General features: G+C 53.8%; 1 protein-coding gene across 9 annotated transcripts in view; it reads left to right on the top strand.

The window, feature by feature from the left end:
- Dgkz (diacylglycerol kinase zeta) overlaps positions 1-27,344 on the top strand; it is a 42,312-nt gene extending 14,968 nt beyond the window's left edge. For 4 of the 9 annotated variants that reach the window (XM_051144142.1, XM_051144145.1, XM_051144148.1 and 1 more), the window contains exons 2-31: positions 16,324-16,432; positions 16,735-16,830; positions 17,089-17,166; positions 18,099-18,155; positions 18,437-18,505; positions 19,286-19,357; positions 19,449-19,565; positions 19,650-19,721; positions 20,156-20,251; positions 20,434-20,516; positions 20,610-20,670; positions 20,757-20,870; positions 20,957-21,097; positions 21,636-21,714; positions 21,838-21,893; positions 22,009-22,071; positions 22,164-22,237; positions 22,329-22,440; positions 22,765-22,964; positions 23,190-23,290; positions 23,455-23,534; positions 23,623-23,692; positions 23,816-23,856; positions 24,437-24,561; positions 25,239-25,270; positions 25,528-25,571; positions 26,245-26,365; positions 26,438-26,471; positions 26,637-26,736; positions 26,955-27,344. In XM_051144142.1, the coding sequence (XP_051000099.1) occupies positions 16,324-16,432; positions 16,735-16,830; positions 17,089-17,166; positions 18,099-18,155; positions 18,437-18,505; positions 19,286-19,357; positions 19,449-19,565; positions 19,650-19,721; positions 20,156-20,251; positions 20,434-20,516; positions 20,610-20,670; positions 20,757-20,870; positions 20,957-21,097; positions 21,636-21,714; positions 21,838-21,893; positions 22,009-22,071; positions 22,164-22,237; positions 22,329-22,440; positions 22,765-22,964; positions 23,190-23,290; positions 23,455-23,534; positions 23,623-23,692; positions 23,816-23,856; positions 24,437-24,561; positions 25,239-25,270; positions 25,528-25,571; positions 26,245-26,365; positions 26,438-26,471; positions 26,637-26,736; positions 26,955-27,071 (2,614 nt within the window). In that variant the 3' untranslated portion in view covers positions 27,072-27,344. Of the gene's footprint in view, positions 1-10,683; positions 10,808-15,023; positions 16,022-16,323; positions 16,433-16,734; positions 16,831-17,088; positions 17,167-18,098; positions 18,156-18,436; positions 18,506-19,285; positions 19,358-19,448; positions 19,566-19,649; positions 19,722-20,155; positions 20,252-20,433; positions 20,517-20,609; positions 20,671-20,756; positions 20,871-20,956; positions 21,098-21,635; positions 21,715-21,837; positions 21,894-22,008; positions 22,072-22,163; positions 22,238-22,328; positions 22,441-22,764; positions 22,965-23,189; positions 23,291-23,454; positions 23,535-23,622; positions 23,693-23,815; positions 23,857-24,436; positions 24,562-25,238; positions 25,271-25,527; positions 25,572-26,244; positions 26,366-26,437; positions 26,472-26,636; positions 26,737-26,954 lie in introns of those variants that run through there. The other 5 variants (XM_051144143.1, XM_051144147.1, XM_051144141.1 and 2 more) reach the window with 4 other exon arrangements.
- Positions 27,345-27,581: the final 237 nt, after the last annotated feature.

The raw sequence follows: 27,581 nt of genomic DNA, 5'->3' as shown, positions 1-27,581 counted from the left end.
TCCTCCACTTCCCACTTCCAACCCACTTCTTCATGGTGGGAACTGTCAGCCACTCTTAGAGGAAGAAGGGGGCACAGGGGATCTGCTATAGCCCCAGGTCAATATGTTCCCCTCCACCCTGGGTGGAGCAGGTGGAATCTTAACATACAGGTTCTTTGAACCTAAGGTTTGGTCAGTTTCCAGTGGGAGGACAGTTGCCTAGGGCCAGCCCTGGGTCCATGGAGAGGGGACAGACTCACCCTCTGTCCTTTTGCCAGAACCTTGGTCCTGGGGAGGTCACACAGCTTGTGGATTAGCTGGTTTTGCACCCCAGGAGTGTCAGAAATTACCTGGCAGCACACACATTTCAACAGAAGGTGCTTTGGCTGTCCAAGCCCCTGGGAGCCAGAGCGTCTGTTCTGCCATCTCTGCCCTTCATTAGTCTCAAAGTCATAAGCTCCCAGAGGGCAGGAGACACCTGTGGAGCAAGTTTGACACAATAGCTCTCATTTAGTGTCCAGGCCACATGGGGCCTCAGAGCATATTCCTGAAGACAAGGCTGGCAGAGGTGCCTGATGAACAGCATGAGCAGAAACAGCCCCTGTTTGGGGTAGTTTTGCAACAAATGGGGAAGGACAGGTTGAGGGATGCCTTCTCTTTCAGAGGCGAGAACCCCTGTCTGTGGCGCCAGGATGTCTGGGGGCAACAGGAATCTCTCTGAGTGAATCAATTGTCTTCTTAGGCTAATGCCCAGGTGGCTGTAGAAGCCCTTGGGTTCCTGCCAGTTTGGGGAAGAAGGAGCCTGAGTGCCTGAGCTGGGTACATCTTACTGTTTGTTTCCTCTGCAGCCATGTGCCCAGGTATGGAGCTGGCTCTGGTTGGCAAATGAAGGAAGGGTTTCCCTGGTCCCTGTCTACTGCCGCATGGACCGCTTTCTGGCTTGTGGGTCAGAGGAGAGAATGAACAGTTGCTGTCATTTTGTCACCATGGCAAAGGTCAAATCCCAGCATGTGGACTAACCAGAAATCTCACTCATATGAGAGAGGGTGTCCTTTTAAGCAAGGACAGAGGAAGGACTCCTGCCCCTGAGCAGAGAAAGCCTAGGCTTGGGAGCTGGGAATGGCAGTAGCAGGCCTATTTACATCTTCCGGAAATCCTTTCCAGAATTTCCCATTTATCCCCAAGCAGAGGAGAGATTGATGGGAAGGTCAGCCAGCTTTGAAGCTTGGGCTGAGCTGGTCCCTAAAAGAAGTACTGGTCCCTTTCTGTACCACAGAAGAGCAGAGGGCTTCAAGATCCTCAGCTACCCAGGAACCTGCCCTGCAATGTCGCCGTGACAACAGCAGGGGGCCAGGACTACCCTGGGGCCAGGAAGCATTCCTTCCTCTGCTAGGCCATTGCACCTGCCCTGGGTGGGTCCAGACAGCTTCTCTTGGTGAGTTACCTGAAGACTTTCGCTGCCAGAGTAAAGCCAGTAATAAAGGGTGTGTATTTCCATATCACTTGGCGCCACCCTTGCCTGTCCCTGGAAGCCGAGGCCCAGTGAAGCAGCCTTGATTCAGCCAAGGTCTCCCAGCCAGCCAGGGCCATGTTCATTTGTGCCCCATCACAGCACCCCAAAGCCTTACCTGCACTCTGAGATCCTCACCTGTACTCCCAGCCTGTCTCCCTCTTCCTTCCTACCCTCTGTTAGCTCAGGGAGAGGACACAGTATTCAGGAAGGCCATCGGTTCTCAACCTGTGGGTTGTGACCCCTTTAGGGACCAGCGGACCCTTTCACAGGGGTCACAAGACCATCAGAAAACATAGACCTTTACATTATGATTCATAACAGTGGCAAAATCACAGTTATAAAGTAGCAATGAAAACAATCTTATCGTTGGGGGCGTCACTGCGACATGAGAGAGTGTACTAAGGGGTCACAGCACTAAGAAGGTTGAGAACCACTGCCCTAGGTTCATAAAAGGTTCATAGCTCCCTCCTTCCTGGAGCCATTGCTGTTGCTACTGTCCTCAGCCACTACCTCTGTTTGATGTGAGGGCCCTGGATGCCCTTCAAATATAAGCATCTCACCTGGGCTGTAGTGTGGTTCCCCTACCCCCTTGGCTCTCAGCCCAGAGCCTGACTGGCACTCATGTCCAAGTGGGAAAGCTAGGCCAGAGCATAGATGAAAGGCCTGCCCCCTTACCCTTGCCCCTACCTAAGATAAGGGCATGCTGAGAGAGCAGGTCTGAGTGAAACCCAGAGCTGAGGTCCTCAGGAGGGAGGGTGGGTGAGAGAATTGAAAGGAACCTTCTTCTTGTCCTCCTCTGCACACCTCTGTCCAGGTGAATGCTACCCAGCTCATAAGCTCACCAATTTCATAGACTCATCACAACAGGGACCTTGGTGACATTATTTCCATTTTACAGATAAAAAAGACCAAGACTCAGAAAGGTCATGAGGTTCACCCTGGAACTCAGCCCCAAAATCTTTCCACAGCATCTGGTCATTAACACTTCCCTTCATATATTTCCACCCGAACCTGCAGAGCCTCAGGAGGCCTTAGACACTGTCTGGGTTTAAGTGAGATGTTCATACCTCACAATGAGAGGCTCTGCCCCTGGAAAGTGACCCTCAGGGTCTCTTCAGCAGGAGCAGGATAGCTTCAGAGATACGAATAGGCAGCCTGAGGCTGGAAGACACCCATCTTGGTACCCAACACCTGGATCTGGAGAAGAAGGGTACATCTGTGGCCTTTTGCTAGGTGCCAGGGGAAGAAAACTCAGAGGATGGGCTCAGAAGATCCTGAGTAATAGCCTGGGGCCCGAGGAAGAGAGTAGGCTCCACTTGCACCCAGCACCCTCTCCCTCTGCTTGCAGAGACCTGCTCCCCCTCCCTTCTGGCAGAGTGCCAGTACAGAGCTCCCACAGAGAGGCCTCTCCCCTGCCAGGGCTGAGCACTATCATAGCACATGCCAAAATAGCTGTCTGGGAGCCTGGGCCTGCACACCCACGCCCCAGCATCTTGCGGGTTAACAGCTTGCCTGTCTCTCTGCCTCCCTTCCCTAGCTTGCTGACATTTTACAGAGGGAGCCGGGGGTGGTTGTGAAAGGGGCAAGTTGGTTCCTGCTCCTTAGCCCACATAGACAACCCACTGATAGAACCTGCTGCTGCCCACCTAGCTCTGGAAAGCATCCCGTCTGACCTGGGAAAACAAAGCTGAGGTCTGCCTGGTATGCCTCAGTATGAGTGACACATTGTTGAAACCAGACAGGGGAGACCCAAGACAATGCTGGGCAGCTGGCCGCCCTCTCACACCTTTTTTTTTAGTTTTTTGGGGGTTGGGAAAGATGGGGGTTGAGATATCTGTAGCCCAGACCTGCCTTGAATTCATAGCAATCCTCCTGCCCTAGCCCATGGAATGTTGAGATTAAAGTGAGCTACCAGCTCCTATGGAAATCTTTTTTTTTTTTTTTTTTTTTTTAGATTTTTTGAGACAGAGTTTCTCTGTGTATCCTTGGCTGTCCTGGAGTCGCTTTGTAGACCAGGCTGGCCTTGCGGAAATTTTTTAAACACACTAAGACTCCTGTCCACTGGTGCTAGGGTCCATGAGAAGATCCTTGTGCTTGCACGGTGGACACTTCACCAACTGAGTAAACCCCAGACCCTGGGTGGGTTTTACTTTGCTTTGAATGGTATGCCTTAGTTGGGCATAGAGGTACATGTATGTAATCTTAGGACTTCGGTAGCTGGAGCAGGGAGATACTGAGTTTGAGGTCAGCCTGGGCTACATGAGTTCTAGGCCAGATTGAACTATATAGCCAGACCCTGTCTCTGAAGTGCTGGGATTAAAGATGTGTGCCACCATGCCCAGCTTTGGTTTGGTTTTTGAGGCAGAATCTTGAACTAAAAATGAGCCTCCCCTTTGCCCCCTTAGCTTCCCAAGTGCCTAGATTACGGGTGCAAGCTGAACCTTTTAGTTTTTCACTATTGCTTGCAGTCACCAGTGATCGCTGAGCATCCCTTTTCACTGGTGCTCTGGCCCTAGCTCTGGGCTTCGATAGATATTACTGAATTGTCCTGCCAGGCAATTACCCTGATTTTTAGGCCTCCGGAGGTATTTCGTTTCTTGAAACTCTGATTAACTGGGGGGAGATGTTTACTATGAACACTTTCTCCTTCTAGCCTATAGCAATCCCTAAAGCCTCAGTTACCTGAGGAGGAGGCTGAGGCATCTTAGCCTGAGGCTGTAGAGCTGGTCAGAGACAGAACTCTAAACCTTTCCAAGCACACGGTAGCTTGGAAGCGGCCTTTGTTCTGGCAACATTCTTGCTTTAGCCATAGGGAAAGCCTCAGGTGGCATGCCTGGGTGCCTAGGGGTCTGGAAGCTGAGAGCTGATTCTAGGGAAGTCTTTGACATACTAGCAGAGGCTTCTTTCTGGACGGGACCATCACCCACTCCATGTTCTCTATGGCTTTCCTTATAGACCTGGACAGCGAGCTGGAACCCACAAAGTCACAAGGCGAAGGTAGTCAGTGAGGCTAGGGAGGCAATGGTAGATATTTTCAGACTGGGCCAGAGGGGTCAGAGATGTGAGCGGTTAAACTTTGAATGGGAGTAGGGCCAGCCAGCCAGCTTGAAGCCATCTGCAAGTCAGCCTGACCAAGGCTAAGTAGGGACCATTCACTAGCCTGCTCTTCACTCTTCAGGCCTTGCCCAACAACTGGAGATGCAATTCCAGTGATAGAAGGTTCCAGGTTCTGTGGTCTTGTTGGGGATGCAGCCTAGCAAGTCAGTGCTGCTGACCGGAAGAGGGCCCGAGAGTGTGGGAGTTGCTAACCACCACCACCATCCCTGACCAGGAGAGGGTCCTGGGGGGAAGTTTCTGGCAGAGCCAGTGTCTGAGCAAACTCTGATAAGATGAGAGAGAGAGGGCTGAAGAAATGGCTCAGTGGTTAAGGGCACCACCTGCTCTTCCAGAGGTCCTGAGTTCAATTCCCAGCAACCACATGGTGGCTCATAACCATCTGTAATGTTATCTGATGCCCTCTTCTGCAGATAAAGCTCTCATATACAATAAAAAATACAATAAATAAATCTTTAAAAAAAAAAAAAAAAAGATGAGAGAGAGAAGGAGAGGTTGAGTTTAGTAAGCAGAGGGGGGCCCTGGTTTCCATTTTAGAGACTCCAGGTACCAAGTGTAGAAGCATTTGTCTGTGTGCCAGAATCAACTAGAAGTGGTAAACGCAGGCTTGCCAGTGTGGAACTATTGGGTTTTCACTGAAGCTCTGCGACTTGTCAGCTATGTAGGCCTTGGGCTAGCCACTGAGCTGCACTGTGCCTCACTCGCGTCTGTCCTGTGAGGGCAAAGCACGGGGAGGATAGTACCCACTGCTAACCTGGTTTGGTAGTGCGTGCCCTCCTGTAATCCCTAGCACTTGGGCAGGAGGATCAGAAGTTCAAAGTCATCCTGTGCTGTTTGAGATACTGTCTCAAATAAGCAAATCATCAATGGCCAAGTGAAGTATGTACTTATTAACATAAAAATAGGCAAATGCAGCAGGGCGGTGGTGGCGCATGCCTTTAATCCCAACACTAGGGCACGGGGCTGGGGGGGGGGGAGGCAGGCGGATCACTGTGAGTTCGAGGCCAGCCTGGTCTACAAAGAGAGTTTGTCTAAAAAAACAATTTCTCAAAAACAAGCAAACAAAAAAGGGTCAGAGAGATGGCTCAGAGGTTAAAGGTGCTTACTGCCAAACTGATGACCCGAGTTAGATCCCCAGATCTCACATGGCAGGAGAGCGCCAACTCCTGAACGTTGTCCTCTGATCTTTACATGTGCGTTATGGTGTGATGATGTGTGTGTACCCACACATTCGGGTGAGAGTGTGCATCTGCGCACACACACAAAATAAATGTTGACTTGTTTTCAAAGGAAAAAAAAATAGGAGGGAAAACTATTAGCTATCAGGCCCAGGTCTTTGTCACTCATGCAGAAGTTTTTGCTCCCAAATGATTCTGGGGGGGCAGCAGGGGGCTACAGCAGTTGGCCATTCATTACTGCCCTCCAGGAGGCTAGCAGGACCAGACTCTGAGGTGGACCCACAACATGGAGGAAGAAACTGGGGACACTTTATCAAGGAGTTCAGTAAGGGTCCTGGTTTAGCCCCCAAGCTTCTGCGGCAGCCCGCCCCTTCTCCTACTGTTTTTGTTTTATAAGAAAAGCCACAGAGAATGTGGTGTAGGCATGTAATGGCCTCCCAACGCGGAAAGGGGCCTCCAGGTGTCACTCACCAGATCTCTCAAAGAGGAGAGGAGAGTGGCTACCAAAACAAAAGCTGTTGCCATTCTCTTGTGCCTAAACAAAGAGAAGTGGCCTGGGCCTGTGGCCAACCCTTGGTGGGGTACCCAGGAGGAAGCTTTCCCATCCCTGAAGGCTCTGACCCCTCCCCCACGGAATTCCCTGTTCCTTCCTCCTGAGCTGATCCACAGTAAACATAGCTCCCTGCCAGCCCTATTCTGGACACACCACACCCAGACATACTACTAGGACCCCCCCCCCCCCCCCCCCCCCCCGGAGCTGGTTGCCTGCGGGAAGAATAAGGCATGGAGATCTGAGAGAAAGAAGCATCCAGGGTTTCTGTGGTCAAAGACCCAGGTGGCTGGTCAGCTATGAGCAGGTAGCCTCTAGATGACAAGTGAGGAGGGGAGTAGAGGCCAGTGTTCCTGGCAGGGACACAGCACTGAAGGATGGCTCCATTGTAGTCTAGGGTTACACCTAGGAGACTAGTGCCACATCTGCTGGCCACATGTGCGAAGTCCCTCTGAATCAGTGGGTCTCTGCGTGTTGCTGCAGATACTGTGAGCGAAGCGATTCTCACAGGAATGGTTTCTGAGCTGCCATGGCACGTGCCTCATCACTGTGCTGCCATCAGCAGAGGCGGCGATGGGACACATTCACAGCCAGCAAGGCCCTCACTGTGTACTAATGTTTCTTTAGGGAAAAAAAAAAGTTGAGAGAATTGGGCTGAGGAGATAGCTCAGTTATTAAATGATTCCCTACCTGCCTAAAGCCCTAGGCTTGTTCCACCACAGCACTCCATAAACCAGGTGTAGGGGCATAGCTCTAACCAGATGCAGAAGGTGGCTACGCAAGGGCTTTGAGGACAGTCTGGGCTATGTGAAATGGTTTAAGAGAGAAAAAGAATAAAAAGAGTTGTGATTTAGTAATTCTAAATGCTGGATTTTGTAATCAGCATTGAAGAAGCTGAGACAGGAGAATAACAGCCATAAGATACAGACGTTTGTGTGTGTGTAGTATTTGTGTGATGGAAGAGTTTACCTAAGATTTTTTTGTTTTTGTTTTTTGTTTTGTTTTGGTTTGGTTTTTCAAAACAAGGTTTCTCTGTGTAGTCTTGACTATCCTGGACTCACTTTGTAGACCAGGCTGGCCTCGAACTCAACAGCAATCCACCTGCCTCTGCCTCCCGAGTGCTGGGATTAAAGGCATGCGCCACCACACCCGGCTACCTAAGATTTTAAAAAAAGATTTGTTTATTTATTATGTATGGAATACTCTGCCTGCATGTACACCTGCACGCCAGAAGAGGGCACCAGATCTCATTATAGATGGCAATGAGCCACCATGTGATTGCTGGGATTTGAACTCAGGACCTCTGGAGGAGCAGTCAGTGCTCTTAACCTCTGAGCCATCTCTCCATACCTAAGATATTTTTGCTACCAACCCAACTGTAATGTGCTAAAAGGCTCTGCTGAGTCCAAGCTGTGTGCTTTGCTGGTCAGCCACTCTTTCTTTCTTTTGTTTGTTTGTTTTGTTTACTTTTGTTTTGTTTCCTTCCTTCTTCCCTTTCTTTGTTTTCACTCTCTTTTGACAGGGTCTTTACATAGATCTGGCTGACCTGGAACTTATGATATAGACCAGGCTGGCCTCAAACTCCCAGAAATCCACCTGTCTCTGCCTTCTGAGAGCTAGAATTAAAGGCGTGGGCTACTACCTCCTCCTGCCAGTGGCACCTTTTCTGCTGAACCGCTGACAAGCTAGTTAGACTCCAGGTGTCTGGGATGAACAAGGTGAGCCCGTCTCTTCAAAAATAGTATCAACATTTGTTGCCAACAAGATACTCTTGAGTTTTGAAAAAACTCAGAATATTGGAAACTTTGTATCAACCTTCTGGTAGAGTTACCCAGACAGGAAACTGTTAAGAGCAATAGAGACAGCAAAGGTGAAGATCTTTTGATGTTCTGTGAGGAAATGTGTCAGCCTTTGGAAGATCAGCATAGCTCAGTACCACTGAGCTACACAGCATTCTCCACTCACCTCTACTTGCTGTTACAAAATGCAAGCTAGCCTGTAGCAGTGCAAGCCTGTGTCCCTAGCTGTTCAGGAGATAATACTTGAATTCAGGAGTTCCAGGTCAGCCTGAGCTACTTAATGAGACCCACATCTAAAAAACAGCCAACCCTCCTGCTCAAACTGTGACACCAGCCAAGGACAATACGGGCAGTAAGCTTCAAACCCCTACCCAGATCTAGCCGATGGACAGGACATTCTCCACTGTTGAGTGGAGAGGGGACTGACTTTCACACGAACTCTGGTGTCTCATATTTGACCATGTCCCCTGGATGGGGAGGCCTGGTGGCACTCAGAGGAAGGATAGCAGGCTACAAAGAAGAGACTTGATACCCTATGAGCATATGCAGGGGGAGGTAGTCCCCCTCAATCACAGTCATAGGAGAGGGGAGTAAGGGGAAAATAGGGAGGGAGGAATGGGAGGATACAAGGGATGGGATAACAATTGAGATGTAATATGAATAAATTAATAAAATATATTTTTTAAAAAACAGCCAATCCCTCACCCCCAAAAAAGAAATTTTAAATATTTCAAGACAAAACTTTGGGTTCAAAAAAACTAAAAAACAAACAAACAAACAAACTTTGGGTTCATTGGTAGGGTTTGGTACCTTGCTCTGGCCTTTAAGAAATACCACTTGCCAGCTGTGCCTGGTGACTGGAGTCTTTAACCCCAGCACTTGGGAGGCAAAGGCAGGCAGATCTCTGTAAGTTCGAGGCCAGCCTGGTCTACAGATTGAGTTCCAAGACAGCCAGGGCCACACAGAGAAACCCTGTCTTGAAAAAAGAAAAAGAAAGAATGAAAGAAAAGAGATAGAAAGAGCACTCGTATTATCACATGATTAGCAGTAATTACCTGGAAACCTGGTGTGCTGTCCCTCCCACTTTTAACTCCACACAAGGTTCTTTCATGTTCCTCCACCAGAGCAACCGTGGCTAACTTGTGCAGGCATGGATGCTTCACAGGAACCAGCTGCTGCTAGAAAACCAGACGTTAGATTTACAGAAACATAGACTGGGCCAGCAAGGTGGCTCAGCAGGTGAACTTGATTACTAGGACCTGCATGGAGGAAGGCGACAACTGGCTCTCGTGAATGTTGTCTCTGACTTCCATGTGACTCTGTGGCATTTGTGTATACACACAAAACAAATACAATCTTTTTAAAAGTTAAACAGTGCCTTTTCACAGATTTTGTTGTGTCTTATGCAATACTGCTCTCTCACCCATCCTTCCTTCCCTCCTTCCTTCCTTCCTTCCTTCCTTCCTTCCTTCCTTCCTTCCTTCCCCCTAGACAAAGTCTTACTTTGTAGCTCTGGGTGGCCGGGAACTCACTGTGTAGACCAGGTTAGACCTGAACACAGAGATCCACCTAACTCTACCTCTTGAATGGTTAATGCTCTCAGATTTGATTTAGATTCCGTTTGATTAAATGTTAGTAGCTCTCGCTTGTTCCCCAGATAAAATACTTTTAGGAGTTTCAGGAACTATTATTCTAAGAGTGGACAGTGGCTCTTGGATCAGTAAGTTTGCCTGCTGCCATTCCCTCATGAACTGTGGCGGAACATGAGCTTGGGATGGGGTGGGGTGAGGGTGTTGACAGGTTGTCACACCAGCTGGTCTCTCCTAAATACTTGTTAGCTGGCATGGACCCAGGCAGTTCAGAAAGGCCCCTGACCACCTTGTCAGGGCCAGAAGAGCCGGGCTCTGGAGTCCCAGCTCGGCTACTCCTGAGACAGGAGTCCCAGGCTCCCAGGAGCCTCGAGTGCACCATCTGTTCAGCAGGGACAGCAAGCCTCCCGCACAGGGGAATTACCAGCCTCCTGGCTAATAGTGCTGGTGAGAAAAGGCTGTCTAAGTTGTGAAACACTCCATAGATAATTATTTTTGTGGTTTTGTTTGGAACCAACACCCAAGCAGCTGCCCAAGACCCCATAAAACCTGTCCCATGGATATGGGACAGTAAGTGATTGTCTATCTTTCTTTAAAAGGGGAAACTGGGAGGGGGGGGACACTCCTACCTTTCTGAATACCTTGTCTCCCTCCCAGACACAGAATGGGCTGCCCTGTTACTGGAGGCGAGTGTATTGATGGCTGTCACTCAGCCTGGCTTGGGACTTGGGGAAGAGGTGCCAGGAGGCCAGGTTCCTGTGCCTGTTCATGTGCACCACCCACCCTCCCACCCACCGCCTGCGCCTGCCTGCTGTAGGGCCAGGAGCCACCACTGGGAGAGGAAGTGCAGTCGGTTACCAATTGGGCTATTTTCATAACGGCTGTCTCCGGCTTGGGGGAGGAGAGTGGTGAGGGGGAGGGGGCAGAGGCTGCAGCCACTGCAGCTAGCTCTCCAAACTAGGACTTGCTCCGCGGAGTCCAGAGTCCGGCAGCCCAAGCAGACTGGAACAAGAGCCAAGGCGCCTGGGACCCCAGCCCCCACCTGCTTGCCCACCTCCCGCCTGCCGCCTTGCCTTCCAGATCAGGTCAAAGTGGGGTCCCCTCTCTTGTTTACCTTCTGCTCCCTCCTGCAACTGTCTGGGTGGATTTGGGAAGGGTAGATCAGAGTAGGCCCAGGCACCACCATCTCTAGATGAGGGCTTTCCCTGCCAGTCCTGCCCCCAGCTGATGGTAAAGGAACAGGGTTTGGTGGGCCCGCCAAGTCTGGGCGGACCCTGAAACACTTGGCTGTCTGACCGGTCCCTTACCCTTCAGCCCTAGCTCACCTGTTCTCATGCATGCTGTCCTTGTTTTGTTTGGAGCAGAGTCTCTTTAGTGAGGAGACCTAGTAAAATCCATACCCTGCGTTACCAGCCCAGGCCAGCCTAGATGAGCTGGCTGCCCTCCCAGCTTTCTTCTAGTCCCCCTGACCCTGGGGCGGGCTGTGGGAGCCGAGCAACCAGGGCTGGCTTCTGGCAAACAGTCCCTCCAACCAAGCCGGCCCCCATTCTGGGGCTGCTAGAGTGCAGGCGCCCGACCCCAGACCAGCCTTCACGGAGCAGAGGCCTGTAGGACCCTTCCCATAGCACGAACTAGCCACCGTGGCAGGACCAGCTGCTGTCCTGTGCAGGTTCCTCTGGAGGCAGAGGATTTCCTGAGGACCGGCCTATTGCCAGATGCAGAGGACATTCCTCAGGAGGGGCAGATACCCAGGTGGCATGGCTATAGGGCTTTGTTCCTCATGTAGTGAGTGGTGGCCACCCTGGGCGCTCCTGCTTCCTTTTCTGGGTTCCCTACCCCCCTGTGGGCAGAGACAAACCTCAGGAGGTGGCACGACCACAGGCCTGTGGTTCTACCATGTTCCAGGTCTACCAAGTAGCACCAAGCGCTGTATCTGCATCGTTACAACAGAATGCCCCTTATGCCAGCCTTTGGAGTTGGGTGATGTGACCCATCTTGCACATGGGAAAGTAGATTTGGAATGTCTAATTGGATGGTAGATGCTAGATTCCAAAGTGCTTGCTTGCTCATTTACTTATTCACAGATCTGTCTCATGTAGCCCAGGCTGACGTTGAACTGCTGTGTTGTGTAGTGCAGGATGACCCTGCCTCTGCCTCTCAAGTACTGGCGGTTACAAGGTTGTAGCACCATGCCAGGTTTTCCGTAGTGTTTGTTTTCCCCACTCATAGCCAGCATCAAGTGTGAGATTGTCTGACTGACTGGGAGGCCAGCAGCTCTTCCTAGCGCGGGGGGGGGGGGGGGGGGCGCGGCGGCTGAGGAAGCACTAGGGTCCATTAACCCCACCAACAACTGTCTGAATTCTGCTGTGCAGCTTTGCTCATCAGGGGCATGTGGCCTGACACCACCATGCCTGTTTCAGTGTGGCATCCCCCACTCTCCCATTGGCCCTGTCCTCACGAGGCTCTTGGGCACCAGCTGGAGATTAATGTGGGCCTCTGAGTCATTTTATGTTATCTTTGAGTGTGGCTTGCTGACCAAACCAAGACCAAGAAGCCCAGCGGGTAGCCATTGTGCTGTGCTGTTGGTGTGAGAATATTCTGAGCCATCCTCTGTGACCTTTACATATACTCTGTGGTGTGTGGAGGTGACAAGGAATGAGGTGTGAAGAGGTGGCCATTTAGAGCCCAAACAGGGCTTTTTTGTTTGTTTGTTTGTTGCTTTTTTTTTTTAAAATTAACTAAGACAAGGTCTCACAAGTCACTTCTGGCTGTCTCTTGGAACTTGCTTTGTAGACCAAGCTGGCCTCAAACTCACAGAGATCCCCCTGCCTCTGCCTTTGAAGTACTGGGATTAAACACTAAGCTGAGCTTTTTTTTTTTCTTTTTTTTTCCTTTTTCCCTTTTGTGTTTCTTTTTTAGTACAAACTACACTATAGGCCAGTCTGGTCTGGAGTTCACTGTGTAGCCTAGGTTGGCTTCAGATTTACAGCAGTCTTCCTGACCCAGCCTCCCAAGAGCTGGGATAATAGGCATGAGCTGCCTGGAGAAGCCTCTGCGGAGATAGGAAGTGAGGAGTCAGGCAATCTCTGGCCAGCAGACCAGATGGAGATGAGATGAACAGGAACCATGGGACCCAAGGGAGGGGGCAGTGGCAACCTAGTGGCATTTAGCGGTGGTAGTGTCCAGCAGGAGAGCTTGTCATAAGATGTCAACCAATCTTAGCAGTCTTAGACAAACAGGGAAACTGAGGTGCAAGGTCCATGGTCATATGCTCTGGCTTGGCCTTGTGCTCCACTGGGAGGCTGTAGCCAGGGTAGCGGAGGAAACTTTTGTTACAAGTGTGTCTTTGAGTACCCAGCAGAGTGTGGGTTCTATAATTGTGCATATAAGCTGCCATGTGTCCTAACAAAGAAAGGCTGCTTCCTCCTTGTCATGCTGGTCTGGGACAGCAGGCAGGGCCCTGCCTTTTACCACTGCCCAGAGACCTTAGCTCCACCTCCCCCACACAGGACTGTGGCCTTTTGTTTTCTGGGTGACACTAGCATCAGGCGGTGTGATGTGTCCTGGTGACTAATCTCCTCCAGGCTGGGCAGCTGTCACAGTGTGGCCTGAGCGAACTGGTGGGGAAAGCTGACACCCTAGGGGAGAGCTAGTAAGCTAGTGCCCTGGCGGCAGCACGCTGCTAGGCCTGCAGGTTCCTCTTCCTGGGACAGAAGGTAGGCACAGGACCTGCTCTTTGCCACTGGCTGGCTGTGTGACTCTGGACATGCTCTTCCCACTTATCTGTATAATGAAGCTGGCGGGCCTGCCTCCCTCAGAAAGCTCTGGCAGGATCAGTGAGGTGCAGAAGGCCTCACTCAAGGCCTATGACAGAGTAGTGCCCAGTAAATGGGATGGGTGTTAATACTATGGGCCCTTTCTCTAACCCCTCGCACCTCAGTCCCAGGATCCAAGAGGACTTTGCACTCCATCCATCTCTGGGTTCAGACCCAGGGTCCAACATCTACTCTACGCTCTCTTCCCTGTGGGCGTTGTGTATGCTACCCTTTGGGCCTTAGTTTCCTTGTCAGGTGCTCATTTACCCGCCCTCTCTCTCCCTTCCTCCCTCCCTCTCCCTCCCCCAGTAAACAGTAGATGGATGACAGTGGCTTCGGGAGGAAGCCAGCCCTCTTCTGTCAATGTCCATTCTTACCTCTCTGGAACTCACCTCCTGTCCAGTCTCAGTGCCATTTTCCTAGCACAAGCTGCCTACCTGCCAGCCCTAGAGCCACCTGCCCGAGACCCAGGCAAGGATAGATGGAGGATTGAGATCAGGTGATACAAATATCAGGTGGGACTACCCTCCCAGGCTGTGCTTCCTCCTGCACACTGCTGGTTACTGGTACCCCAGTCCTGCTCTGGGCTTCACCAGGCCCTCAGCAGGCAGAAATACTCGTCCATGGCTGTGACCTGAGCCTCCATGGCTGCTCTTTGAAGCCATCACTCTCAGCTGACTAGGGGTCATTCCTGCCATTCCTCAAGTGTAGATGATGTGTGAGCACAGAAAGCTGACCCCAGTGGTCTAGGAAGGAGGAAAGGGAGAGCAGGAAGTAGGTAAAGAACAGGTCTCTGGGTGCTTGCATGGCCTGGTATACACCAAGGGCAGAGGCCAGCGCCCCTGAGTCTCTACAGGAGGTGGTATGGGTCATCTCAAGCTTACAATTGTGAGTCTGGGGACAATGTGGTGCACTGGGTCTCTGCAGGAAGATTTAAGGGGGCGCCAGGTTTCAGGCATCACACATTGGGGATACCCATGCTAAGGTGAGGCAGCCACTCAGTACCAGGAAGTTCTTAGAGATGTAGACACATGACATCCGGCAGTCTAAAGACTTCTCTTAGCCTAGGCTTCTTACTGCACCCCCCCAAGTTAAAACATGAAACTCTCCTGGGGGGCAGGGCATGCCTTTGCAGGCCTCCGAAGCCTGGTTTCCCAGTGTCTGAACCTAAGGTTGGGGCTGAGTACGGGGACTTTATCAGAACTGACATCCTTTGCAGAGAGCCTAACTTTATTATTTTTGCTTAGTTGCACTGTATCCCAGGAGAGAAACCCAACGGTTCATGTGGGAGGCAGGGAAGGCAATGGAGAGGGAAAGGCTCAGGGCCCTATAGTCCTCCAGAAAGGGTCTGACTCCCAGACTGCCTTTTGCTTTCATTTCTGGCAAGGCAGATGAAGCCCTTTAGAGCAGGTCTCTGTTGGTTTTGGTGCCTGAGCTGGTGAAGCCCCATCTCCTGAGAACTCCTAGGGTAGAATTTAGGGACTCCTAGGTGAGAACAGTGCGTGCCCTCTAGTAGCTTTAAGCCTGGGTTCCCCTCTTCCTGGTCCCTACCAGCTCTGGCCTCTTCATCCTTAGCACCTAAAGTATCCCTTCTTTGCTTGTGGGGTACAGCTTTATTTTAGCTTGGCTCAGATCTTGACATCCCGAGTCTCTATGCCCAACAGCCCCTGGCATGGAGACCTTCTTTAGGAAGCATTTCCAGCGAAAGGCACCAGGTCCTGGAGAGAGACAGCGGCGACGGTCCAGTGGCGTGGGGCTGCCCACAGGCAAGGCTCGACGCCGCTCCCCTGCAGGGCAGGCCTCCTCTTCACTGGCCCAGAGGCGCCGCTCCAGTGCACAGTTCCAAGGCTGTCTTCCCAGCTGCAGGATGGGCACCAGAGGTGCTAGCCGCAGGCGCTCCAGCACTGCTCCCCCTGCCTGTAACCCCCGCTTCATGGTGGATGTGGTGCCTACTCTACAGCCTGTCACTGTTGGAGCCCAGCTTCTGGGCGCACCCCTGCTGTTGTCTGGGCTCATGAGCATGAAGGAAGAGGAGGAGGAAGAAGAGGAGGAAAAGGAGGAGGAGGAGGAGGTAGACGAGGAGGAGGTGGAAGAGGAGGAGGTTGTTAAAGGGACCCAGGAAGGAGATGAGACAGCTGGGACATCAAGTGATGCCAAGCCAGGTACCAGGACAAGGCCCTCCATACACCAGGGCGCCTGGCCATTGCTTCCCATGCCTGGCTACCTGCGCCGAGCCTCCTCCCACCTCCTTCCTGCTGATGTGGTGTATGGCCATACTCTTTGGGGCCTGCATGGGCACTATCGTCGCCTCAGCCAACGGTGGCCCTCAGGCCAGCACCCTGGTCTCGGGGGCCGAAGCCAAAGAGCCTTAGGGACTTCAACAGGCCCCACAATACCAGCCCGTGTGCGCCCACTGTCTCGCAGACGCCAGGTAGCTCTAAGGCGGAAGTCAGCTGGACCCCAGCCCTGGAACACCCTGCTTATGTAGGTATAGCAGAAGTCAGCAGGGCGAGTGATGTAGCCTCCATGGGGCCTGGCTCAGAGTGAGGGCTTTGAAGCTCTGTCTAGCCTGGGGGTAGCCCACTTGGAAGCTGCTCTAGATAGTAATGGAAGAAAGGCCTAAGAGGAGGTACATCTCCTGTAAGAGCTTCACGGCACCTGAACTTCTGTGGGCTTCTCTGTCTTGTACTTTGTGGAAGTCATGGGAGGCAGTTTTTCTGGGTAGTGGGGAAGGAGGTAGAGTCAGCAAGTCCCCAGCTGGACTTGAGCCGTCCTCCTTTCTGCAGGAAAGCCATCACCAAGTCGGGCCTTCAGCACCTGGCACCCCCTCCTCCCGCGCCTGGGGCCCTGTGTGCTGAATCTGAGCGGCAGATCCGGAGCACTGTGGATTGGAGTGTGAGTATCTGTTTACTAGGCAGGGCAGGAAGCTCGAATGCTATTCGGTGCCCGTCCCTGCTGGGTTCTGATCCTCCTAAGCAATCAGGACCCAGGTCTTGTGGGCAACTGGGAGAGAAGGCCCCATGTCTGAACAGACTTCCAAGGAGGAGGCAGTAGCCTCTGAGCCAGGCTTAAAGCCATTTAGAAACCAGGAAGGGAAAGCAGATTGTGGTGGTTACAGCAGGCTTGTCTTGGGAGATGGATGACAGGTAGGGTAGGGGCGGCAGGTAAGCACTCAGCCTGCTCATCTCATGGTTTAGGAGTCAGCAGCCTATGGGGAGCACATCTGGTTTGAGACCAACGTGTCCGGTGACTTCTGCTATGTCGGGGAACAGTACTGTGTAGCTAAGATGCTGGTAAGTGAGGTTGGTTGAGACCTGCTGCCCCCTGGTGGTGTAGCGGGGTCTAGCCCTGCAAGGCAACAGCTGCAGCCCTTGGCGGGCACTGCTCCTACCTGGGTGCCCTTGCTGTGGGCTGCTCCAGGGTGAGGGGAAGAGGATCCTGTCTCATGACAGGTGCTGGGACTGGAATCCCCAGCTCCTTGCTCTCTCTGAGATGGTATCTCGGGCAGAATGACCTGGTGTCTCAGGGCCTCCCCTCTTTCTATCCTGCAGCAGAAGTCAGTGCCCAGGAGAAAGTGTGCAGCCTGTAAGATCGTGGTCCATACCCCATGCATTGAGCAGCTGGAGAAGGTGCGTGCACTGTTTGGTGTTCTGTGCCCTGGAATGCTGACGTCCTCTTGATAAACACATGTGTGTCTCCATGCACATACATGATCCACAAGCTCAGAGTGCCAGGAATGACCTAGCAAGCATAACAACCAAGCATCTGAAGCCTGCGCCCCCCATTTGTTAGCCCTTGCACCCTGCTCTCTAGAGTGAGCATGGACTGGAAGTGAGGTTCACTGAATATGCCCTAACGGTGTGAATTAACAGGTGACGGCCAGCATGCCATTTTAGCTCATCCAGCCCAACACTGAGAAGAGGCTGTTGTGGGCTGGGGATATAGCAGTTGCCTTGCATGTGCAACGCCCTAGCTTCAACCCCCAGTTCCAGAAAATACAAACAAAATTCTCAGACTTCCTGGCACCGCGGTGCTCAGCTGTGACTGAGCCCACCTGTGTTCCTCACATGCTACCTCTGTAGCCATCTTTCCCGAGGACCACTTCCCAAGTGTGTCTGTGGGAGGGAGAGGGGAACGCGAGACCAGGGGTCACTTGAGACGGGGATAGGCCTGGTGTGGGAGATAGGAGCTCCTTTGCCTACACAAGTCCAGGCCATCATGTGACTATGTTTCTAAGAGTAGAAATGGCCTGAGCAAGACTGGTTTGGGCCGATTTTTCCAGTCCCTGAATTGTACAGTGAGGCTCTTCTGTGACTCTGCTGAGACTGAAGCAGGGGCAGGAAAAGTGGAACTGTGTCCCATGCTGGGCATAGTGGGGCATGCCCATGAGGCCAGCGGGTGCAGGAGCTCCTCAGGTTTAACGCCAGTCTGGTTTATATAGAGAATTCCAGGGCAGCCATAGCGTTACTCGTGTGTGTGGGGGGTGGGGAGAGTGAGATTTTCTAGGTGACCCCTCAAAAGAAGGCTCTGACATTTTGGTGGTCTCTGCAATGTTTCACAGATAAATTTCCGCTGTAAGCCATCGTTCCGTGAATCAGGCTCCAGGAATGTCCGTGAGGTAAGTGTGCAGGGCAGCAGTGAGGCCAGGCTCCTGAGGCACCCTCTGCAGTGCCCCAGGAGTGCCACCAGGGGGTTCAGCCTGGGGCTCTGGGGTCACCCAGAGGGAAAGCCAGCTGTCCTGTCTGCAGATAGTTAGATGTCCATGCGTGCATTAGGGGGTTCAACCTCCCCACCAGGCCATCCCACCACAAAGGACTGCAGGTGGCCTCCTCTAGACTCGTTCAGGGCTTTACCTGGCAGCTCCTCACATGTCCCCATGACCTTTCTGTCCTCCCCCAGCCAACCTTCGTAAGACACCACTGGGTCCACAGGCGACGCCAGGATGGCAAGTGTCGGCACTGTGGGAAGGTAAGGGCCCTGCCTGAGTGCCCTAGCTACACACTGCTCATTGGCCCTGTCTATCTAGTGTGGAAACTGACAATCGCTCCAGAATGGAGTCTCAAATTTGATGTCATTCAGTCAGTCCCCGAGCTATCCCTTGGTCTTTGAGTTAAGCAAGAGAGCAAAGATTATTTTCTTCTGATTTGGGGTATCTGGCCTTTGAACTTGCAAGGAACTTTTTGAGAACTGTACTGACTTTTCATTCATGAACTGAGTAGTTACTTAGAGAGTATCATGTGTGGTTCCTGGGCTAGGCAGCAGGCTCCCTGCCCCCCCCCCCCCCCGGGGGGGGCGGTGGCTCTGCACTGCTCAGGACATCTTCCCCACAGAGCAGTGGTGCTAGCTCATTTGTTGCCTGCTTATCTTTATCCTTCAATAAGACAGGTTCTCAGGAATGCACGGGCTCATGCCTCCATTTTGTTTTCTGTGCCCTACACACAGTAGCCCTTGATAATGCTCTGTGGACAGGGCACAGCGGTGATGGTACAGTAAGTAGGCAACACTCAACTTTCATGCGGCCTGTCCAGATCTGGGTACAGGAAGGAAGCCTGAGTTAGGCAGATCTCTAGAATATACACTCAGCACTTCATAGTCAGCTATAGCACCCACGGGCTCCTAGATAAGCTGCTCTGCCCTTGGAGCATCTTAAGATGCGCTTGGTTGTGTGAGGATAGCTTGGCAGCAGCGGCAGCATAGCTGTGTCTCTGCTAGGCCAAGTTGTGCCCTAGCCACCCTGTCCTCCTTCAGGGCTTCCAGCAGAAGTTCACCTTCCATAGCAAGGAGATCGTAGCCATCAGCTGCTCCTGGTGCAAGCAGGCAGTAAGTGGCCCCTGTGAGCCTGTGCTGGGCAGCTGTTGGGTCCCCAGCCCTAGCCTGACTCAGCTCAGCCTTGCCAACGGCTGTCTTCCAGTACCACAGCAAAGTGTCGTGCTTCATGCTGCAGCAGATTGAGGAGCCGTGCTCCCTGGGGGTGCATGCAGCTGTGGTCATCCCGCCCACCTGGATCCTGCGGGCCCGAAGGCCCCAGGTAAGTCCTTCCTTTACTATTAGCACCTCTCCTCCGTGGGAGCTACTAGTCACCTAGTCACCCACGCTCCTAATCCCTTTGCAGAACACCCTCAAGGCCAGTAAGAAGAAAAAAAGAGCATCCTTCAAGAGGAGATCCAGCAAGAAAGGACCTGAGGTTAGACCTGGGCTGCGAGGGTTGGGACCAGGAACGAGGCAGGGGAGTCTTCTCTATTCAGAGCCTTAGGACCATACTGCCAATTTGGATCATGCTGGCTCAGGTTGGGCTCAGGTTTGAGGAGGCTTTTTTTTTTTTTTTTTTTTGGTTTTTCGAGACAGGGTTTCTCTGTGTAGCCTTGACCATCCTGGACTCACTTTGTAGACCAGGCTGGCCTCGAACTTACAGCGATCTGCCTGCCTCTGCCTCCCGAGTGCTGGGATTAAAGGCGTGCGCCACCACGCCCAGCTTGAGATCAGCTTTCTTGTTGCTTGTGAATAGGCCATGAAAGGCCTGATACATGAGGGTGTCCTCACTTGTGGCAAGGGATGCTGGGAAGGATAAGATAGGGCCCCCAGGGCGGGAAAGCATATTAAAGGCGCTCTGTCTTCCAGGAAGGCCGCTGGAGACCCTTCATCATCAGGCCTACCCCATCCCCCCTCATGAAGCCCCTGCTGGTGTTTGTAAACCCCAAGAGTGGGGGCAACCAGGTAAGCACAAGTGTTCTACCCACCAAGAGCCATTTTGGGCTTTAGCCCCTACCTTGGTTTCCTAGGGCACCTGAGAAGACCTTATCCCACCTCATCCTTTACTGTAGCTGGCTCCCACAACCGTGTCCCTCTCTATGTGCCCCCGATACCTTTTCCTCATTGTCCCTTGGCTGTCCCTCCAGGGCGCTAAGATCATCCAGTCTTTCCTGTGGTATCTGAATCCTCGACAAGTGTTTGACCTGAGCCAGGGAGGACCCAGGGACGCGTGAGTGCTCCACGGGGTCCTCTGGGGGACAGGGGGGCTTGCCTGGCTCTGGCACATGTCTCCTGACTCTATTCCTGTCCTCCCCTGGCCCAGGCTGGAAATGTACCGAAAAGTGCATAATTTGAGGATTCTGGCTTGCGGGGGTGATGGCACGGTGAGTTCTGAGGACGGGGCTCATGCTCGACGCAGTACTCCTCTATCTTGGGCCTGACTGACCCACTTTGCTCTGCCCTCCTCCAGGTTGGCTGGATTCTCTCCACCCTGGACCAGCTGCGCTTAAAGCCACCGCCGCCTGTGGCCATCCTGCCCCTGGGCACTGGCAATGACCTGGCCCGAACCCTCAACTGGGGTGGGGTAAGTGCCCTTTAGAACAGGGTTGACAGGCAGGAGAGGTATCCTTTGACCACAGGGAAAGCTCAGTCTCAGCCTCCTTCCACCAGGGCTACACAGATGAGCCTGTGTCAAAGATCCTTTCCCATGTGGAGGAGGGGAATGTGGTACAGCTGGACCGCTGGGACCTCCAAGCCGAGCCCAACCCTGAGGCAGGACCTGAGGAGAGAGATGATGGAGCCACTGACCGGGTAGGTCAGCCAGGACTACTCGGCAGGGGCTGGTTCATGAGTCTGGGATTCTCAAGGACCCGCCGGCTGGACCGTACACACCTACTACCCAGTTCTAGAATTGTGGCAAGTTTCTAGTCCTTCACATTTCGGCCTCTTTCTGTCCCAGGAGAATATTGGTACCCACTAAAAGCTGGCTTCTTACTCAGCCTCCTGACACACGCTTAGTGGGGGCTCCAGTGTGCCAGCTCTGTCCTATGCAGTGGCAATACTTGAGTTCCTATCCCTGGAGTTGCAGCGTATGGCATGTGGGGACGCAGCATTGTAAGGACCCCACAGGTCCTCCGGGGAGCTGCCCTCCCTTTCCCAGCCGGAGGAGCAGGGCCTCCCAAGCAGTGCTGCAGGGGTAGCTGGAGGAAGCGTTGGCGCACTGTTTGCTTTGACACAAAGGCCTCTAACAGTAGATGGACTGGGCAAGGGTAGTGGCTGCCGGTCTTGGCCTTGAGAAGAGCTGACAGCTGTGAATCACCTCCCTCATTTCTACACCCTGACTCCCCAGCTGCCCTTGGATGTCTTCAACAACTACTTCAGTCTGGGCTTTGATGCCCACGTCACCCTGGAGTTTCATGAGTCTCGAGGTTAGCAGTCTCCTGCTGAAGGGGCCAAACCTTGCTCCCTGAGCCTCCTGCACCCACCCCCCACCCCAAACCTGGGAGGCTCCGGCAGGGTAACTGACATCACCACCCCTTGTCTCTACCCAGAAGCCAACCCAGAAAAATTCAACAGCCGCTTTCGGAATAAGATGTTTTATGCTGGGGTGAGTCCAGGGCCAGCCAGCCCCAGCCTCCTGTGTACAGGTCACAGGAGCCCTGTGACACAGTGGTGAGGGAAGGCCCCTGTCACAAGATGATGACACCCTCTGTCTCCCACAGACGGCCTTCTCTGACTTCCTGATGGGCAGCTCCAAGGACTTAGCCAAACACATCAGAGTAGTGGTGAGGAGGGCTGGCTGCACCCACTGGAGGGCCCAGGAGGAGGGATGTCACCTGGGTACATGTGTTTCCCAACACTCCCTGTTCCTGTCCAGTGTGATGGGATGGACCTAACCCCCAAGATTCAGGACCTGAGACCCCAGTGCATCGTTTTCCTGAACATCCCCAGGTGAGAAAGGGGTCTCCTGTGGGCCCTGCTGTCCCATCCCACTGCACCCATGCCAGAGCCCATCTGTTGTCGTTCTCCCCCCCCCCCTTAGGTACTGTGCAGGCACCATGCCCTGGGGCCACCCTGGGGAGCACCATGACTTCGAGCCCCAGCGGCATGACGATGGCTACCTCGAGGTCATTGGCTTCACCATGACATCCTTGGTGAGCGAGCAGTCCTAGTCCTGAGCTGTCCCTACCCTTCCCTTCACTGGCCAGGGTAGAGTAGTCACCTCAGCTGCTTTCTCTGGCCTAAGGTGCCGGGCCTTGGGTCTCTAGCTCGGCAGTGACTTGCAGCAGCTCTTGATGTGGGACAGGCACTTTTACTGCCCGTCCGATGAGGGAGGAGTCTTCAGTGCCTCTGTCTCGTCCCTCCACACTGCATTCTGTCTGGGGTTCCCTCTCGTGTCTGTCCCCTCACCACAGCATCTCTGGAAAGAGCAGAGCTTGTCCCACCCAGCACCTGACCTGAACATCCTGTGCCCACAGGCAGCACTGCAGGTGGGTGGGCACGGCGAGCGGCTGACCCAGTGCCGAGAAGTGCTGCTCACCACTGCCAAGGCCATCCCTGTGCAGGTGGATGGTGAGCCCTGCAAGCTTGCAGCATCTCGTATTCGAATCGCCCTGCGCAACCAGGCCACCATGGTGCAGAAGGCCAAGCGCCGGAGCGCTGCCCCACTGCACAGCGAGTAGGTCCTATGTTAGCCACGATGTACCACGGCCTGAGGCAGGCGCTACTTTGCTTGAGCTTTGGTTTCCTGACCTGCAAAGGGGAACTCGTAGTTTGGCTATATTGCTTAGCATGTCTGAGGCCACAGGATGCCCCTCTTAGCACCTGGCCTAGTGCCCAGCTAAGGGTTGGTATCCTAGGCAGGGTCCCTACTGAGTTCCCTGCCATTGTTCCCACCCTACAGTCAGCAGCCAGTTCCTGAGCAGCTGAGGGTTCAGGTGAGCAGGGTCAGTATGCACGACTACGAGGCCCTACATTATGACAAGGAGCAGCTCAAGGAGGCCTGTGAGTGGCAGCAGGGCCCGGGCAGGTGTGAGCGGCGGCAGGGCTGGGGCAGGTGTGAGCGGCGGCAGGGCTGGGGCAGGGAGGGATGAGCAGTGGATGGGCTGTCTGCAGACATGCAACAGGGACACGCAGCTAGCTGATGAAGGGTCTGTCTCCGTCTCCAGCTGTGCCTCTGGGCACTGTGGTGGTCCCTGGGGACAGTGACCTGGAGCTCTGCCGTGCCCACATCGAGAGACTTCAGCAGGTAGCTGTGGGAGTGGGAGGAGGGAGCACCCCAGCTTCCTTCCCAGCCTAGCTGTGACCCACCCTGACCTTTGCTTCTGTCTCAACAGGAGCCCGATGGCGCTGGAGCCAAGTCCCCAACAAGCCACCAACTATCCTCCAAGTGGTGTTTCCTGGATGGTGAGTTTGCCTTGAAGGGTCAGTTCTAGGCAGTCCTGGGCTGTCCTGCTAAGTCCTCCTTTGGGGGAAGACTTGGGCTGGGACAAGGAGGTTCCTCATGCTCAGCCAGTCATCTCTTTATAGCCACCACTGCCAGCCGCTTCTACAGGATCGACAGGGCCCAGGTAAGCCTTGCAGGCCTTCTCCATCCACAAGCAGTTTCTGCACCCCCACTGCCGCCCCCCCCCCCCCCCTGTAGGCAAGCGCAGGGCTAGCGGCACAAGCTGAGCATCCTCACCACAGCCTTCTGGCCACAATATACTCACATGCCTGTGGCTATGGATCACATGCCACCACCCTGCAGGAATGCACAGGGATGGCGCCAAGAGAAAAAGCTGGCTTACCCAGAAAAGGCTTTCTAAGTGGGTAGAAGGGAGGGCCTGGAAGCACAGCGCTATCCAGGGAAGCAGAAGAAAATAGCCAGGGCTAGGTTACCTGGTTTCGCTGTGGGAAGTGGTTGTTGACCTGCTGAGTGCCATACCCAGAGGCCAGGGACCAGGCGAAGCCACCGTGGAAACTAAGGGGGTGTAGAGAGGGATTACCCCTCTGCTCCCCGAGAAACTCCCCTGACGATCCTGCTCCAAGAGGGGCCTCTCTAGATCCGCCGCCTTGCTCCCTGCCCCTAAGCCTACCCCCAACCCTGGGGACTAAGGGCCTCGTGCCTGGACCCTCAGTGACCCTCAGCTCTAACCCCTCTTCCCACAGGAGCACCTCAACTATGTGACAGAGATTGCCCAGGACGAGATTTATATCCTAGACCCTGAGCTGCTGGGGGCATCAGCCCGGCCTGACCTCCCCACCCCTGCCTCCCCTTGCTCCCCCATACCCGGGTGAGTCCCAGAGCCCCGGAGCCCCATAACCACTCCCCTGGCTTTAAATCCTGGGTGCTGGCTGCAGGCTTGGACTTTCCACCTTTAGCCACAGCTTGAGCACTCAGGAGCACCCAGGGCTCTGTTGCTCTACTGTGATGTCCCCCACCGTTTGAGCACTCCTTAGCCTCTGCATTCTTCTGCTCCAGGCCCGGAAGTGCAGGTCCAAACAGGCCACGCCCTATCTAAACCTCACACAATGCCTCAGCCTCAAGGTTCCTTGAGGTCCTGGGCCATCCTCTGGACTTTGCCCTTGCTGCCTCACACTTGTCCCTTCTCAGACACCCCCACCCCCATTTTACCTTAGCTTTTCCCTCTTGGAGGGATCTTTTCCAGGAATGCCACCTGAAGGTTGGATAGTATCCAGTCCACAGTGCACAGCTGCTTGGCCACACTGCCCTGTTGTGTTTTAATAACACTCCCAAATTTTTCATTTATTGGTTGGCTGTGTCTGAGCTTGGCTGTGAGTCCCATGAGGCCAAGGTCTCCATCTATCTGGCTCCCTGCTTGTACCCCACAGTGTTGATGCACAGTAGGCACTCAATAAACTTGAAAAAGTGAAGGTCACCGTGGTTGGGACCAGGGAAGGAGACCAGCTGGGCAGAGCTGGGTCACAGCTCACCTTGTTTTGTTTGCAGGTCAATGCAGGGGGATGCTGCACCACCTCAAGGTGAGGTCTCTTCCCCAAGGCCCTGCCACTTTCCTTTCCCTGGTCATATGTGTGAGGTTCAGTGGGGGTCAGGGTTCACACAGCTGGCAAGCACAGCCATTAAGTCCCATGTGATCACTTTCCTGTACAAGTCCAGCCTTTGGCATACATGCCCCAGCAGGCACGTGCCATGGACAGTGGTGCATCATCACACACGTTGTTCACACCCATGCCCAGGCCTCTGACCTCAGGGTCTGATGGACAGATGTTCTGTGCAGGTGAAGAGCTTATTGAAGCTGCCAAGAGAAACGACTTCTGCAAGGTATGAGTTAGAGGAGCTCAGCCTCGCCCCTGGAGCCCCCACCTCGGGAGGTGTTAGGTGCCTGTCTGTCCACCTGGTCCTCCCCTGGGTCGCCTTGCCCCTGGAGCCCTCACCTCGGGAGGTGTTAGGTGCCTGTCTGTCCACCTGGTCCTCCCCTGGGTCGCCTTGCCCCTGGAGCCCTCACCTCGGGAGGTGTTAGGTGCCTGTCTGTCCACCTGGTCCTCCACCGGGTCACCTTGTCTTGGTGGCTTTCTACTGGGCGCTACTTCACCCAGTGTGCCTGTCCCCTGTACTTGGAAAACGATCAGTCCTAAAGGACTCCAAGGCTTGGTTGGCTGTGCATTTGTGTGGGGGGGGGCGTGTCCCTCACCCATGAGATGATAAAAGACTCTAATGTGTCTCTAATGACGCTCCAAAGAGACCCTCAGGTGTGGTGGCACAAGCCTTTAATCCCAGCACTCAGGAGGCAGAGGCAGGAGAGTCTCTGAGTTTGAGGCCAACCTGCTCTACATAGCAATTTCCAGGAAGACCAAGACTGCATAGAAAAACAAAACAAACAAACAAAAAAACAAACCTCAGAGGTGCCTAGGGTAACTTGTGTGAGCCTGTGCCTGGGTCCATGCCTGTGGAGGAAGGGAGATCCATTCTGCTCTGCCCTGCCCATTGTCCTCAGCTCCAGGAGCTACACAGAGCAGGAGGGGACCTCATGCACAGGGACCAGCAGAGCCGCACACTCTTGCATCACGCGGTCAGCACTGGCAGTAAGGAAGTGGTCCGCTATCTGCTGGACCATGGTGAGCCATATTCCTGGGGCTGGGTGGGAGGAAGGGGGCCTGTCCTGTTCTTAGTTCCCTTCCCTTCTGCAGCACCACCGGAGATCCTTGATGCTGTGGAGGAGAAGTGAGTATCTGGGGCACAGCCCCCTGGCCCCCCTGAAAACCACCTCTGGCCAGCATGGGGTACCCTCCTCTAGACAGACGCCCTGCCCTTTTCTAATGGCTCTTGGGAAACAGCTGGGCAGGCCCAGAGGACTGGAAGTGTCTACAACCAGTCCCTGCTCCCCAGTGGGGAGACCTGTCTACACCAGGCAGCCTCCCTGGGTCAGCGCACCATCTGCCACTACATTGTGGAAGCCGGGGCCTCCCTCATGAAGACAGACCAGCAGGTGAGTTGCCTGGCAGAACACAAACACCGCCTTTCCCAAACTTAGGGGGCAGGGCTAGGAAATTTGAAGCTGTTGTAAAAGCCAACAGTCAGTCCAGGCCCAGAGAAACCTGAGCCAGCCTGGGGAAACCTTGTGACCTCTGAGATTACTCCTCCCCTCCCCCCCTCAAGCCCTGGGGCCCTCTCCTAAGGCCCTGGGGCCCGTCCACCCTTCTCCAGGGCGACACTCCCCGGCAGCGAGCCGAGAAGGCTCAAGACACAGAGCTAGCTGCCTACCTGGAGAACAGACAGCATTACCAGATGATCCAGCGTGAGGACCAGGAGACGGCTGTGTAGCTAAGGGGACCACGGATCAACAAGGGACACTACCAGAGCTCTCCTTGCCCGCCTCACTGCCACATTCCTGTCAGATGGCTATGGGGTGACCCTGCCACAGGGAAGGAGCCCCGTGCCACCCCTGAGAAGCCATTCAGATCTAGGGCTGGACTCTTAAGGAGCTGGACTCTTCGCCTGTCCCTGGTTTCATGGGGGACAGGAAACAGGCTAGGCTGGCTGGTCCCCTCAGGGCAGCCTCCCGTTCACCACAGCAGATGGAAGGGCTGGGCAGAGCTCAGCGTTGTCAGGGAGGTCTGCTCTCAGCAGGATTTTCAAAAGCTGTCTGGAGGCTTCTGGGTGCCTAGCCCTTCTCTCTGACCCACCCACCCTGGGCCTCCCAGAATCTCAAGAGCCTGCTGTATTCACCTGCCCGCTGCCCTGCTTGGCACCTACCCTGATGATCCTCCTGTACCCAGTCATTTCATTTCGGACTGTATGGCCTAGGGTGGGGGTAGGGCTCCCACGGTGACT

Source organism: Acomys russatus, chromosome 4, assembly GCF_903995435.1.
Source record: "Acomys russatus chromosome 4, mAcoRus1.1, whole genome shotgun sequence".
Lineage (NCBI taxonomy): Eukaryota > Metazoa > Chordata > Mammalia > Rodentia > Muridae > Acomys > Acomys russatus.
Note: the sequence above shows the minus strand (reverse complement) of the source record. Positions and strands in the feature narration are given on the sequence as shown.